The sequence below is a fragment of the Danio rerio genome, chromosome 15 (assembly GCF_049306965.1).
Source record: "Danio rerio strain Tuebingen ecotype United States chromosome 15, GRCz12tu, whole genome shotgun sequence".
In the NCBI taxonomy this organism is placed as follows: domain Eukaryota; kingdom Metazoa; phylum Chordata; class Actinopteri; order Cypriniformes; family Danionidae; genus Danio; species Danio rerio.
In genome coordinates, this window is record NC_133190.1 from 37,708,192 (window position 1) to 37,725,087 (window position 16,896).

General features: G+C 34.3%; 3 protein-coding genes across 7 annotated transcripts in view; 2 read left to right on the forward strand and 1 right to left on the reverse strand.

The window, feature by feature from the left end:
- Window positions 1–13,975, forward strand: part of sesn3 (sestrin 3) — a 49,773-nt gene extending 35,798 nt beyond the window's left edge. Inside the window, exons 9-10 of one of the 2 annotated variants that reach the window (XR_012390435.1) lie at window positions 1,406–1,729; window positions 11,053–13,975. Coding sequence is in view for 1 of the 2 variants with exons in the window: in NM_213519.2 (NP_998684.2) it covers window positions 1,406–1,550; window positions 11,719–11,805 (232 nt within the window). In the remaining variant the exon portion in view is untranslated. The remainder of the gene's footprint in view (window positions 1–1,405; window positions 1,730–11,052) is intronic. The other variant, NM_213519.2, reaches the window with a different exon arrangement.
- Window positions 1–16,896, reverse strand: part of bloc1s3 (biogenesis of lysosomal organelles complex-1, subunit 3) — a 46,119-nt gene that overhangs the window by 23,587 nt on the left and 5,636 nt on the right. The window contains exons 3-4 of one of the 4 annotated variants that reach the window (XM_073923048.1): window positions 16,435–16,786; window positions 8,045–8,742 (exon numbers count right to left, since the gene is read on the reverse strand). In XM_073923048.1, coding sequence (XP_073779149.1) covers window positions 16,451–16,786 — 336 coding nt within the window. In that variant the 3' untranslated portion in view covers window positions 8,045–8,742; window positions 16,435–16,450. 4 annotated transcript variants of the gene reach the window in all.
- The window catches only part of LOC141377888 (uncharacterized), a 111,416-nt gene continuing 97,986 nt past the window's right edge, over window positions 3,467–16,896 (forward strand). The window contains exon 1 of the mRNA XM_073923954.1: window positions 3,467–3,575. The gene's annotated coding sequence lies outside the window, so the exon portion shown is untranslated. The remainder of the gene's footprint in view (window positions 3,576–16,896) is intronic.

Sequence of the window (16,896 nt, forward strand, 5' to 3'; positions counted from 1 at the left end):
ACATTATTATGTCAAAGAGAAATCTGCAATCTTTCACTTTATGGTGTAAATATATAATGATAATAATAATATTAATAATGATAAATATAAAAAATAACTAAAATACACTTTGTTTAATCAAGAAATGTGTGTATATGTATATATTATTGAATTCAGAATTATTAGCCCCCATTTATTTTTATTTTTTCCCAATTCCTGTTTAACAGAGAGAAGATTTCTTCAACACATTTCTAAACATAATAGTTTTAGTAACTCATTTCTAATAACTGATTTATTTTATCTTTGCCATGATGACAGTAAATATTATTTGACTAGATATTATTCAAGACACTTCTATACAGCTTAAAGTGACATTTGAAGGCTTAACTAGGTGTATGTGTGTGTGTGTGTGTGTATATATATATATATATATATATATATATATATATATATATATATATATATATATATATATATATATATAGGTCAAATTTTAGAGTACATTTGAAGATGCTTTTGGTGTTATCAGATTTAATCAGTTTTATAGTATTTTCTCTATTTTGAGTACTAGTACACTATAGTAAACTGTATATATACGTTATTGAATGTAAAATATTTGGAAATACATCATATTTAAATACATTTTTTGTCGTTTTAAGAGTATATTTTAGCACGCTTTTGTGTTATTATCAGTTTTTTTATATTCAATAAAATATTTAAAAATATTAAAGCTAAATCTATTTTTTTTGTAAAGCTATAATTCAGTTTTGTAATTTTAGTACTTCACATAATACTTATTTCTTTTGATTTCTAAGGCAACATTTTTATCTAATATTTCAAATTTATTTTAAAATTACTTAAAAAGATAACAACCAATGTCTATATTTTATCTGGTTTGTTTTTCACACAAGACGCACAAGTCCAGCAAACTACGTTCTGGGATTTAGTGTTTGCAGTGTTATATATATATATATATATATACATATATATATAGTTTCTTTTAACTTTAAGTTTAGTTTCCAATTAAATTGTGTGGTATTGTATAATTTAATTGTGCATGTTTTTGTGTGGACAATGGCATATGCTAGTATAGTGTTTCTTAATATTTAGATTTCTTATAATATTTTCAGTTTTTGTTCAAATCTCAATTGAAGTTTAATGATGTTTTTCCTTTTGTTTTGCATAACTTTCTTTATTTGTAGCTTCATTATTAGGCTTTATTATTATTTCAGCTTCAGCAATTTTAGTGTATTCCTCATTTATAAGTCTCATAAATGTATATAAAAAGGATTTTTTCCCCCCCAAATATTATTAAAAAAATGTAATTATTAAATGACAGGATATGAGCCAACAGCGCCCTCTAGTGTCCTAAAACCCCCGAAATCCAACAATGAATATTAATGAACGTATGGTTTTGTGTCTGCAGATATGACGATTATGACTACGGTGAGGTGAATCAGCTGTTGGAGCGCAGCCTGAAGGTTTACATTAAAACAGTGACGTGTTATCCAGAGAGAACCACCTGCCGCATGTATGAGAGCTACTGGCACCAGTTTAGACACTCCGAGAAGGCAAGACACATTATTTATTTTAATCGAATTTAGTATTTAAAGGGTGCCCGTTATGCTTGTTTACACTTTCAGTTTCCGCTCTGCTGCATATGTCGCTGTTTAATCATGAAAGTGATCTGCAAAGAAACAAACAACAACAGGGCTTCACAAGCAGGTATTCTCTATACTGTACAATAGGGGTGTAACGATATTAAAACCGAACCGAAATATCGCGATACACCAGCCCCGATACGCATCGCAAAACTCTCGTGGCGTATCACGGTACTCTCACTCCCCCTGCTGCCCATTGTTGAGGTTGACGTCACTTGTCTCTAACTAATTGAACCAATTTAAACATCTTTATTATCACATGTAATTAAATTGTTTCAATAATGATGAGGTTTTGTTCTAAATATTATATTCTAAAGTTAGTATTTTAGTGCATGTCATGTCATGTGACTTGAGTGAGCATCACACTCGTTACTACTGGACGCAGGATGGCTGCTTCACATAGTACTGAGATTGCAGATCACCCAAACACATTTAAGTCATCTGTGTGGAAACATTTTGGTTTTCCAGTTGAGTACAGGAATAGAATTCGTGTCGTAGACAAAGCGCATGCCTAAACTCAAGCAAGGGGGTGATAGTGAAGACAAACAAAAGAAATAAATATAATAAAACAATTCTAACTCATGAATAACCCCTTTTACCTCGCTAAAACTGATGAAAAGAAAAAAAGGTCTTCAGCGCCGTGCGCCGCATTCTTCCCTATACTGAATAAAATAAAACAAAGATGACCTTCACCTCTTACCTGATGTCTTTAACAATACATTTTCTACGTGTTTGCAAAATGGAAATCGTATGACATTTTCCCTATCCACCTTACACTAAGACTGAACTTGAGGAGATACAGCTATATTGTCGGGAAGGAGCGGAGCTAAAAAATAATATACAAATCAATTGAAATAAAAATGTACAAACCTCACAAAATTACTTAAAGTGGGCAAAAGTAATGCAAAATAATTTTGCCCAAATGAAAGTTAAGCAAAAACAACGAAAATCATAATCATGTCAGAAAAATACACGAAAAACGTGTTCAAAGGAAAAAGCGCTCTCTCTCCCGCTCTTCCTGACATGCTTTTCACATTCCCGCGCTGCGTAGCCAAATGATGATAGATCGGTCTCCTGACCAATCAGCTGTCATGAAGGCGGACCTACAGAAATGACAGGCATCAGCTGTCGTGAAGGCGGACCTACAGTAACATAAATGACCGGCATAGAGGGAGCGGGTGAGAGAGAGTGAGAGATCGGGAGGCAAACATACAGCCGGCTACAACCCTAACATTAGTTTCAGACACAACTGCAATGTATTTTACTGATGAATATGTCATGAAAAAACACTTTACAAACACATTATATGTATATTTTTTCATTAATTTAAACGGAAACCTATCTATCTAACTGAAACCCTAGATAATCAAAAATGAGCGTCTGTGTCTGCACAGAGATCAAGTCTCTCATCGGAGAATGTGGATATTATGGTGTTTTTGAAGAAGATCTTTCACTAGTCTACACTGCAGTTATTTATTTAATTTTAGTTTACTTAGTTAAGATGGCTGCACTAAAGAAAATAGTTTTTCTTCTGATTAGTCTATATTGGAGGTATTTATTTAATTCTAGTTGTTTACTTGGGTATCCTGACTGTACTAAAAATGCGATGACAAAGTTAATAAAGAAAAAGTTAAGATGTTCTTTTTATTAAGTGAAGTGTCCCTTAGCATTGCTGTTAACATGATATCAACCCTAACCCCACAGCAAACAGAAACCGAACCGTACCAAACCGAACTGTGGCTCCAAAACCGTGAACCGAACCGAACACTGTAAAAAATTTGACCTTAAATTCACAGTAAATTACTGGCTAAAAATTGCATTACTTTCACAGTAAATTACTGTATGTAAATTCACAGTAAATTATTGTGAGGTAGTTCACAGTAATTTACTGTGGTTTTGTCACATTAAATTATTGTGAAATTACAACCATATATTGTAAATTTACAGTAGATAATAAAGTCCGTTACTGTGATTTCACAGTATTATCTTGTAGAATTAACTATATTTTACTGTGAATTTGCAAAACGATTGCTGTAATTTAGCAGTAGGTTGCAGTTTAAATACCTGATTTAACTGTAAAGTTACAGTTATATCCCGGATTACTGTAATTTAACAGTTTGGTGCTGTAAAATTTCAAAGCAATTTTAGGTCACACAAAAATGAAAATTCTATCTTGATTTACTCACCCTCAGGTTGTTCCAGCTCTGTTAAAATGATTTTTTTTGTTAAACACAGGAATAAAAATATCAAATAATCCTCTGTGTCCAAACAACCTGAGGATGCGTAAATGGCGACAGAATCTTCATTTTTGGGTGATCTGAGAAGACTCTAAAATCAAAATAAAAACAAACACACATACATTTTACAGATTTATTTAACAGCTTAATGACATCTGTGTAAACATTTCAGAAAACTTTCAAAAGGTGAAGGTGAAGCCTCAAAAAATATTATAAGAACATATTAATAAAAAAAATCTGACATCATATTTAGCATACATATAAAAAGCAGTGCTTCAGAGTGCGCTCTCTCTCTCTCTCTCTCTCTCTCATATATATATATATATATATATATATATATATATATATATATATATATATATATATATATATATATACACACATACATGAGAGAGAGAGACAAAACTTCTTGCTAAATTAGGCAGTCGTCTATTCTAGGTCAATCATTTTCCTGATAATTTTACACACTTGCTGGTTGATGTGTCTTCTCTGCTTCTTTGACTTCGTCTGTCTTCCATCTCCAAACTGGTGCCCAAAAAGCACCTATAAGCAAAAGGGCAGACAAACAGTTAGCTTCATACAACAGTACTGGGACACTACTGCTGCACTACAGAGCAAAATTACTGTTAGCTCAGTTTGAATATGCTGACAATACTGTAGCTCAGTCAAACTGCAATCATTTAAACAAAAACATCTGAAAAACATTTCCATCACAAACACACAATCAAGAACAGTCCAACAACAAATAGTGGTTTTAATGACCTAGGCAGAGCATTTTAAAACAGTTGATTTGATTTACACCTTCTGTTTACAGACTATAATCTAACGCTGGGTTCACACTTATTGCAAAGTTAACACATGCATCACAGCACTTGCTCTTGAATACTAGCAGGATGTTTCTTGCATCAAGCTAATATTTCATGATTTAAATATTAGGAAAATTTTGCAAAAAAAACTTGATTGAAGTGATACAGCACTTGTATTCATTTCAATCAAGTTTTTTGCAAATATTCCAAATATTTTTCAACGTTTTTTGAGTTTCACTTAATTTGTGCTGCCCAGTAAAAATTTCCCACTATTTATGCATTTGCAATGACTTGCATGTAATCCACTCACCTGAATAGGTAACTTCACATATGGTATAAGAGCCCCATCCTTTTAAAGACAGCTTCCCCTCTGGTCTCCAGCACAGACAAACAAATTGTGTCTGCAACACGGCCCTTTATAACAAAGGGACAAGGGGAGTCATGACTTGTGCTCCTATACATTCCTTGTTTAACCCCCCAAAACAAGCCCTCAGTTACAATATTTATTGTTGACATTACCTTAAATTCCAGAGTGCAAAAGGCATCTTCAGCATACTTCAGTTTCAGACCAGATCCAAAGTCAGTTGTGAAACCCAGGTGAGGTCCAATGACCACTCGACCCTCCAAGGAATAAGACTAAAAGGGGGAAAGAAGGACTAAATTAGAGATGTTTGTGAATAATTAAATTTGTTTGTAGAAACAAAGTTGACATTTCATGCTCTGCCTATTAAAAACCAAGCAAACAAAAACACATGCCCAGTAAAATTGCTTATAAAAATAAAAACTATAGTTTAAAAAAATCTTTGTCTAATATTTACTACTACTGGAGGTACTGGTGGAACTTCTGGAAGAAGAAAAAGAGTGTGTACAAGAAACTGCTCACAACAAATCTGTGAAAAACCTGACATTTAAAAATCTAATAAAAATGAGGAAGGCATCAACATTACCTTTAATAATCAAGCGATGGTTGATTGGTAGCATCAGTGTTTCAACATCAATGGCTGTGGCTGCAAAAAAATATGAATATAATAAGAGTAGAATAAGACTCAACCTAACACGCACACACACACACATACTCATATATTAGATTGTGATAATGAATTTAGGTTATATTTGTGTGCTCAGAATTTACTCACCTCACACTTCAGTTATTATCAGGTACACCTGAACACCAAAAAATAAAATCTACAGTTAGTGACACTATACAATTAGTTCTCATTAGTAAATGTTAGCACTGCATTAACACCAGTGAGAAATATACAATATGTACTGTGTTAGTGTTAGTTTAAAAGAATACAACTGAATTGTATTATAAGCCTCATTTAATAAAACAGTTAAGACTTGTTTCATAATGAGTTTAGTTAATTTAACTAACTTAACGTTAACGTTACAGTGAACAAAATTAACGTACATGATGGTGACTAACGTAACCGTAACGGTAACTTAAGTGAAGGCCAGAGCTTACCTTAACTTTAGTCATTTCACCTTTACTTCAGTCTTGTACTGAAACAGAAAATGCAGTTAACAAGAAGTTAATTAAAGAAAATTCCCTTTCCTTTTTCAGGAACTAACGTTAACGTTATGCTAATACCTCAGAAAACACTACAATCACCATCTGGCGTCGTTAATTTCTTGTTTTAAAAAAAGGCGCGCTTAAACCCTGTACGTGCGAGTACAACTAAAGTACTCGGTAAATTCCTGTTAAAAGACATGCACTATATAGAAATACACATACAACAATCATTTAACGGACAAAATTCATATTTTAACACTTACCGAGGATGAATCCGTTGGGTGAAGAGACGACGCGAGAAGCCCCTGTCTGCAGCCCGCAGATCTGGGCGGGGATGAATGTGGGGCGGGGCTGCATGTTCAGCCACGCCCACCTGTAATTTCATTGGTTAGTGGAAACGCAATAGAGTGAATGCCTACTACGTGGTGTCAGTAAACAGGAAATGCATGTACAATTTCTTAAATATTGTTTTTATTGTTAATAAACACAAAAATGCACAAAAGTGGGCATTCTTGATGAGTGTTTTATATGTTAAATATGTTAACAGTTATGTGAATTTCATAATGGTATTTTTCCTGCTAAAAATATTACAAAAGACTCAAAAGACTCTTTTCACAATGGTGTCACTTCAGAAACGCAGTGATTTTAGTTCTGATATTTTAATGGTTTATTATTTTGCTTCAAAATGCAAATGCATATTGCATATTTACAGCAAATAAAGGTGGAGTCTGAAAAAATAAATAAATAAAAATGCAGTGCTTTTAGTTCAGTTTAATTTTTTCCCTTTGAATGGGAGTGTTCTCTGGAAAATTTACAATTGAAAATATTAAAATTATACTATTAAAAATATTGGGCATGTGTCCAATTGTTTCTCTTTCAATACTGCACTGCTTTGAGTTTTATTAAGAGCAGGGATAAGCTATTATTTATTAAGGGAAGTATATGTTTGTAACCTTTTTACTTATTAAATCAGATTATTTCATCATATAATGGATTTATTTTTACTTTGACGCTGCTATGAATATAAACGTATATTATCTGTTATATGTAAATGTTCCAGCATGAGTAAAATTTTTTATTAATTTTTTTCATATTACATGGTGTGTCATCTATGGATGCAATCAATTTCATTATTTATTATTTACTAATCCATTAAAGTTTTGTTCAGTTTCTCCATTTGAATGAAGACAGTGCTCTGCTGCCACCTACTGGGTGGTTTTAATATCTGTTCTACAATTTAATTAATAAGTTACTAATAATTTCATAATCTAATACTACTGAATTAAAATGCTGTCTTCTTGGTTTTATTTTTGTATTATTTGTAAATACAGGGTAAATACTTTAATACCACTTTCTAACAACCATTCTGGATCCATTTTTGCACTGTAGATCTTTAAAAATATTTTTATAATGATTTTGTTTGGTTATTAAGAGTCACATACAACATTGTTATTCTATTTCATTTAATTAGAATATTAAATACACTTAATATTATATTAATAGTATGGCACAAACGGCCAGTTTTATTTATTACTTATCTATCAGGACACAAATTAATGAAAATAAATTTGACATTAATAAGTGCAGCATTCGTGTAAACTTCTGATTTTTTTATTTGACAAATCCTGATAAATAAATACCAACTTCATCTTCAGTAAAAACACCAACACAAAGCAATACAGTCAGTTGAAAGTCCCTCTTTCTCGGTTCAAGTAAAAATCTGGCAGATCTGTGTTTTTTAGATGTCAGATGTCTCACCTACAGAACATCTGTGTATGCACATGCACACGTACAAAAGGAAGACTGACAATTTATAGAAAATATTAATAATAATTTAAGATACAGCAGTTTGTGATTATTATCTTTAATAAACATAAAAACAATTATATATTTTTTACAGGGAAATTCCACCACAGCATTAAAGTAACAATCTGCAGTAAAAAGTGCTTGGCATATTCTGTACTCTTTATCATGTGTACACAGACACACACACACACACACACACACACACACACACACACCCTGCTTCTTGAATTTTGGATTACTGACAATGGCTCGGCAAGGCAGTGGCGCAGTAGGTAGTGCTGTCACCTCACAGCAAGAACGTTGCTGGGTCGCTGATTCGAACCTCGGCTCAGTTGGCGTTTCTGTGTGGAGTTTGCATGTTCTCCCTACCTTCGCGTGGGTTTTCTCCAGGTGCTCCGGTTTCCCCCACAGTCCAAACACATGCGGTACAGGTGAATTGGGTAGGCTAAATTGTCTGTAGTGTATGAGTGTGTGTGTGAATGTGTGTGTGGATGTTTCCCAGAGATGGGTTGCGGCTGGAAGGGCATCCGCTGCGTAAAAACCTGCTAGATAAGTTTGCAGTCCATTCCGCTGTTGTGACTCTGGATTAATAAAGGGACAAAACCGACAAGAAAATGAATGAATGAATGAATGACAATGGCTCAGAAGGTCCTGGATGTCAGTGAGAGTTGCAGAAATGTCCCATCACCATCCTGTGTGACAACTCTCAGTAGGATCCACTGCAGGATCTCAGGCGGCATCTGTACAAAATAACCAACAATCATCAACATGTCGCTTAACATACAGTATATTAAAGTTAAACTCAAAGAATTAAATATGTTTGTACTAGGCATGCCCCCTCCTCACATTCCCCTCTGCTTAAGTTTCATGCATGGGTTATAAAGTAAACAAAAAAAAAGAGAACATGAAGTGTAAATAAAAATAAAAATTATTAAATGCACAAATCTATTAAAACAAAAAGAGAGCAAGAACTGAGGTAAAATAAAATAAAACAGAGAATATGCTCCTAAGGAATCATAGTGAGGACTATATATCAATGCCAATGATCTGCAAACAGAATGTAGTATAGATCAGTAAGTTAAGAATCAAGTTTTACATTGTACATATTTAGCATTAACATTACCAGAGTATATAAATTAGAGAACATGCCACAAAGAAAAATATATTTTGTTATCTTTGATATTAATAAACTTCATGTGATGGACTGTTTTGCACAAAACTCTTTAAAGTTTACATTATTCTTCTAAGTGAATAAAACCACCAACTGTACGATCAACCTGGAAAACGCCAACCCTAACACAGAAAACTTTTTTTTAAGGCTTTAAAACTTCATATCTCCTTAAAGGCCTTTAATTAAATAAATGACACATAATACGTGAGGTGTACTGGACTATAATTTGACCATTTACATGACAGAAGATGTGTACTTACCATGCAGAGATGAAAACCGGAATCGAAAGCATACATTACATCAACGTCTGTTTCCGTGAACCAATGAAAGACTTGTAGGCGGAGTGACATGTTTAGTCCCGCCCATTTATGGGCGGGGCTGCACATTCAGCTCCGCCCCGTATTCAGCCCCGCCCCGATCTGCGGGCTGCAGACGGGTGTACTTGGACGACGCAGGCGTCTGTAGCGATGGCGCTTGTTTGCGTTCGAGTCGAGTCAGTTCTGTTCAATGAGTCGGCTCATTTAAGTGAACAGTAAAGAGTCGAATTCGGCTCCTTTAAGTGAACAGTTAAGAGTCGAATTCGCCTGAAAACGATTCCGTTTTGTATAATATTGTAAGACGCAAACATATAATTCATTAATATTTCATCATATTGCTTGGTTGGTGTACTGCTTGTACACGAATTGCTTGTTCATGACTATGAGCTCATGAACACGTCTGATAAAATATCTGAATCTGATTCAATGTCACACGAGTCCTGAACCGAAGCAGTGCAAAAGTAATATATTGATTGAAATATAAAGTTAATTATTTTCTTCGCCATTCAAAATATTACATATCTCTGACTTCAACAATAAGAATAAAGTTCGTTTGGAGTGTATTGAGAATTATAATTTTTTCCTCCCAGGATTCATTTCGCACCAAGCTGCATCAAGCTGTAATGGTGGATGAGAAGGCACATAAAATTATAAATATTGCTTGTAATATGTAATGAAATAAAGTTTTAACACTTTTTCATGCGAGAATGTAGTTCTTCAAATCTCAAATCTGTGGATTGTTAGTAAAGATTGTGTGTAATTTTAAGTGTGTTTTGCCGGTAGCGGAGATCTATGACCTCCAGGCGGTAACAGCGCTCATTACTCATGTATCCGCCGAGAGGCGCCTGTCTTCAGGCTAGACATTGGGACAATTGCCCCGTCTTCGATGGCTCTATATGCGTCCGAAAAATGAAGTTTTAACTGTTTTTCATGCTAGAATGTAGTTGTTTAAAACTCTAATCTGTGGTTTATTTATATAGATAAAAAATAATAATTTAAATATATATTTAATTCTGAGATTAGTGACCTCCAGGCGATGACAGGTGCCCAATACTCATGAAACCGTCTAAAGAGTCTTTGGTTTCATTAATTAATTACTTTTTATTCCAGTTTATTATGTTTTGGTTAAGCACACAGTTGTTCATTAAATATTATTTCCTATTCTATGTTAACTGTATAAAATTAAATAAAGGTGCAGTACAACCAAAAAGATGTTGGTAACCAAATCGTTTTGGGGGCTATAACATTCTGTTATTATCTGTTAAAAGTTAATTTGTATTAATTTCTACGTTGAGTTAAAAAAAGGTTTGAATTTCTATAACTAACGTGCAAAAGATGTAGCCCTTTTCACAGTAATTTGCTGTAATCATGCTTCCTGCCGTAATTTCACAATAAAATTATGAATACAACATATTACTGTGAATTTTTCAGTTAAATACTGTGAAGGGATACTAATGTAATTTACTGTGAAATATTACAGTAACTTGTTGTGAAAACCTGGAAATTTTTTACAGTGAACCGAACCGTGCCTTTGGTGTATCGTTACACCCCTACTGTACAAGTAAAGCACTGTTTCTGAAGAAAGACAAATGACTCGATTGTAGTACTAAAGTTCTTTCAGAGATGAACAAGTCACAGTATGCAGAATATTAGGGATTTCAAATAAATTTAAATTCTGGGCCAAAATTGAACATCATGGCCAGAAATCCACTTCACAAAGCTAGGTCTAATATGCTGATACTTTTATATTACACTATAATATGCTGATTTTTCTTCCACAACTGTTTGAATTCACGTACATAACTAACATGATGTGTTTTTTGCATACCTTTTTTGCTTATTTGAACTGATGCCAAGGATTGAACTGATGTTCTTTACTTGTGTGACTGTCTTGGCTTTCTGTAATCTAACAAGGCTTTAAAATGCATGTGGATGTTTTATTTGTTGTTATCGAGTAAACGATGCACAGGCTATACAGGCTCCACCCTATTCCTGAAAGTGGGATGGGCAACATAAGCTTAATTGTATTTAAAGCGACACTATAACATATAATAAAATAACTGTGAGTGATTCTGAGCTGAAATTTTTCACACATTTTTGGGACAACCTACTTTAAATAAAATAATGGCATCACTTTGATTTTAAATTAACATTTTTATTTAATAAATACAGTATTTTTTCTATTGTAAATATCCTCAAATTGCTGAAATCTCTTTTTCTTTCTGCAGGTCCATGTGAATTTGCTTCTAATGGAGGCCCGAATGCAGGCAGAGCTGCTCTATGCTTTGAGGGCCATCACTCATTATATGACCTGACCAATCAGACTTTACCAATTCTAAGATCTGACCAATCAGATTTGTGTGTTTTTTTGTTGTTGTTGTTTTGTTTTAGTGACCGACCAATCCAACCACACCCACAATATGACTTGACATGCTAACCCTTTCTTATTTCATCATGGGACATGCCATAGTTTTGCATATAATTTAGTGTTGTGTACAAATGATGAATACTTTATTTGGGGAGGGGATAGTTCAGATTGACTAAATAAAAGTTACTGAATACAGATCATCCGAATTGGCATGTCTGAATACATCGTCGACTAGAATTGTGGGTGAGCAGTCATAATGGTCAGACAAATTTCGTTCTAAAAACTAACAAACAAACAAACTAAAATCCTTGGACTTGGCCTGATCAATCAGACATCACGACTTGACAAATCACATTTGAACGTGCAATATTTTCTCATCGAAATCTCACTTATACTGTAAGCTAAAATACTGGAGGACTCCATGCAGTTGCCATATTATTATTTTTGCACATCTAAGAAGAACTGAATACCTTTTTGTATCACCATCATAAATGACAAAAACAGAATGTGAGACTCCTCAATGGAGACAAAAAAATCTTTCTTTCTTTCTTTCTTTTTTTAAACAACTGTGCCTTTTTCATCCTCTCATGTACCTTGTTTATTTCATATTGAATGTACTGCAATTTATTTTCAGATGAAACTGGCTTTGGTTTAGTTGTTTACCTAGAAACGAAAGCTTTTGTAGCATTATTACTGTACTATCAGTCCTTTTTCCTATCTCAGTGTTATACTTCAGATAGCCACCTTTTACTTAATATGTTTATTAAGTAAATAGCTCCACTAATCTTGTGACTTCATTTCTGTGTGAATGTGTGCGAGTGTTTTTAAACATCTGTCTGCATAGGACAAAGTATTTGCACGTGTCTTTTTGCATTTGTGTGACTGTGAAAAAAAAAATGTGCACAAAAACGTTAATGAGAGTGAGTGTTATACAGCGGGGAAAATAAGGCATGTTTTTTTCCTGGGAATAATATTTCTAAAGGAGCTGTTGACATGGAATTGAACCAGATTTTGGTGAAAACCCAAACAATAAAGACATAAAAAGGTGTGATTTTTTTTCAGACTTCATCAGAGTGTTAAAATCTTGTTGGTTTTGGGGGTCTCGTCTATCAAATCTGATCTTTAATTTGTATTTTATATTGGATTCGAGTCAGGTGATTGGCTGGGCCATTCTACAGCTTGATTTTCTTTCTCTGAAAGCATTTGAGAGTTTCTTTGGCTGTGTTTTGGATTACTGTCTTGCTGAAATGTCCACCCTGATTTCATCTTCATCATCCTGCTAATGTAGATGTTGGACTAAAGCAGCTAATATTAATTTACAATGACGAATGGTAGAGGGTTGCTACTGAGAGATTTCAGCTGCTGTCTGGGCCTTCCATGCCTTTCTACACCTTCCTTTCTTCATGTGTTCAATCTTTTCAAATCTGTTTACTTTGCATATATGAATTTCTTTGGTTGTTACCAACATCTGGGGAAAATTCAAGTCAACACCTTTAGAAACATGTTTTCTGAGAAAAATGATGAGATGTTCAATGCCTATTTTCCCTTCTGTATGTATGAATGCCATTAGGAAGCGTCTCAAAACTAACTATTTTTTTGATACTATCTGTGTGATTATTACTGTCCATCAAAAAAGAAAAAAAAAGTTTTATTTATGTTGCTTTAAGATTCATATTTGCACAACTCTAATCATGGTGCAGCATTAGTGTCCTTTAAAAAAATAGATTAAGTGTATAGTTAAAAGATAAGCTTTATAAAATAAAACAAAGTGTTTCCAGGTCCAGTGCCTTATTCATGTTTAGAAACGCAGGTTATGATTTTGTTTCGTCACATGCACACCAGAGATTGTTACAGATGCTTCATTTGAGTAGGTAGATGTGTCATCGAAGTGCCTTTCGAAGCTTAAGGTTTTTAAATTGTACACAGCAGATTTAAGAAATGCCCATGTGTGTCTGTTGCATTTCCTACTTGTGCTTATTCCGATCAAGGTGGTGCTATGAAGTGTTCGTGCTCTCCACTCATGATGCATTTATAAGTTTCCAAAAATGTAAGCGCTGGAACTGCTTTCCAGTGGCTCGTGACTGACCTGTATGTTTCAATAAAGTTTCTAAACTCTGTCTCTGAGTGGTGTGTTTTTGCAGATTGTCATTATAAATACTACTATTAATTAAATATGATTTAACACAGTTTGAGCTATTTAGTGTTATTAATCTTTTTATAAAGCACATGATTTATTACATAAACTGAAAAATAGGTGATCATAAACAAATAGGTGAAATAAAATGTCATTAAAAAAAATCGAATCTAGAAAAAATAAATAAAATTTTTATATAAATAATAATGATAATATTAATAGAATGTAATGATAACATTTTATTACATAATATGTAATGTAATGTGTATTTATATAGCGCATTTATTGTGTATGGCCATACACCCAAAGCGCTTCTCAATCATGAGGGGGGGGGGTCTCTCCACACCACCACCAGTGTGCAGCATCCACTTGGATGATGCGACGGCAGCACCAGTGCGCTCACCACACACCAGCTATTGGGGGAGTGGAGAGTTAGTGATAGAGCCAACTCGGTGGATGGGGATGATTGGGAGGCCATGATCGTAAGGGCCGATTGAGGGACTTTGGCCAAGACAGCGGGGTTACACCCCTACTCTTTACGAAAAGTGCCTTGGGATGTTTAATGACCACAGAGAGTCAGGTCCTTGGTTTAACGTCACATCCGAAAGACGGCACCCACTGACAGTGTAGTGTCCCCTTTACTTTTACTGGGGAATTAGGACTCATACAGAGCACAAGATGAGCGCCCCCTGCTGGCCTCTCTAACACCACTTACAACAGCAACCTAGATTTCCCATGTGGTCTCCCATCCAGGAACTGAACAGGCTCAGCCCTGCTTAGCTTCAGTGAGTAACCAGTCTTGGGCTGCAGGGTGATATGGCTGTTGCTATGCTATGTTATTAATGTATACTAAAAATATATTAATATAAATATGCTATTATTATATAGGGCGGCACAGTGGCTCAGTGGTTAGCACTGTCACCTCACAGCAAGAAGGTCTCTGGTTCGAGCCTCAGCTAGACCAGTTGGCATTTCTGTGTGGATTTCTGTGTGTCAAGGTTTTAAAACAGCCAACATTTTTTGCAATACCGTTCTTAAGGTATGTGTAAGATTTTTTAAAATTATTATTATTATTTAGGGTTTTCTTTTCACCTTTATTTGATAGGACAGTAGAGAATTGACAGGAAAGCATGGGATCATGGAACATGAGCGGAATCAAACTCAAGTTGCAGCAAGCACCGGAGTGCTTGTGTAGACGCACTAACCACTACACCACTGGCGCAGACAGATTTTTATATTTACATTTTTTTGTTTGTTTTTTAGTACACCAACAGTATCTCCAGCAGCAAAAATATTCAAACATGCCATTTTAAATTGTAAAGAAATCAATGTTTTTAAAACAAATGAAGACAGCAGAATTCAATTAATCTTTTGATTTATTTAGCCTGACATGTTTACTGCTCCAAACTATTATAAATCTTTCAAAAAATAAATTATACTGTTTCAAAGGGGAAAAAAGTGGTTTCAAACCGTGATATTTTTATCCAAGGTTATCATACCGTCAGAATCTTATTCCAGCCCATGCCTGTGCACTACACTGACAGTTGACAAAACTGCGCCAGAGATGTCTTGAGATGGCATATTATCTATTACAATAAAAATATTATTTAAATGAAAACATTTGCTTACAGAAGATGCAGTAAATGCACTGTTTAAAATATTATTTAGAGGATAGACAAGATTTATTTTATTTAGAAGAGAGTTATTTTCTGCTTTTAACATGAAAAAGACTACAAATAATTTATTTTGTGTGCAAAAGTGCAAGTTCTTTATTTTCACTTATTTATAAGAAAAAGATGACTGTCGGTTTTAGGTAATAAATGTCTTTTAATTTCCTGATGTTCAATTAATAATCATAGATAGTAAATAGTGTGTGTTTCCTTCAGTCATTTTAAAATCAAATAATCCACCCTTCATTCAAACATCTCCCACTTGTAATATGTGAGCAAATTTAATTTACAAAACCTGTCAGTGAACTATGAGGGCAAAATAAATAAATAAAATAATCGTTCAATGATTGTAATGGGGTTAAAATATTCAATTATTATTACACCAATGCAAACCTTAATTTTGGATGTGATTACTGCCATTTTTCTTTGCCCAGCACTAATATACTGTATACTTTATATAGAGATACAAATGTCCAGCTGTATTATGAATTCAAAGAAAATGCTAAAGACTTCTAGCTAAAGTATCATATACAATTTCCAGCTTTTTTTTTAAATATGTAATTTATTTTCTCCATTTCCTAATTAGTATATCCAACAAATCCCCGCAGATGTCCATGTTATTAATTAGAGAGGATGAGCACTGCTAATAATCATCCAAACCAAACCTTGTTGATGAATGGCTGCAAAAATCTCAAAATGCATCACTTATATACATCACATTTACATATGCATGTTAACAGCAGGCCTATGTTTCCCACCACTTGTGCTTTACCTGCATCTGCCTGAACTCAGAGTCCAGCATTGGCTAAGGGCTGTACGGACCCTGGGTTCGGCATTGTAATGTCTGGCAGCAGTTTGCAGCTGGTGATGATGTCGATCTTCTCTGAAACGGACTTCAGGTCCTCCAGAATGAGTCTGATGCTGTGCGAGGCATTGATGATGCCCGTCTGAGAGTTGTTGAGGTGTCCGGTCGCTTGTCGGATGTCTTTGGATGCGTTCTGATAAACCTGTTTTAAGCTTTGACTGACATCCACACACAGCCGTGCATTACTCTCCTGAAGTTTCTGCTGGAGCAACGTGTTGAAGCGTCCTGCATCGGGTCTGGACACAGGCGATGATCTCTCCTACACACAGACACACATTATATATATATACATACATATAAAATTGAAGTCAGAATTAAAAAAGAATTTTTTAAAGAAATTAAAAGCTGCCTTTATTCTACCTGAGATAA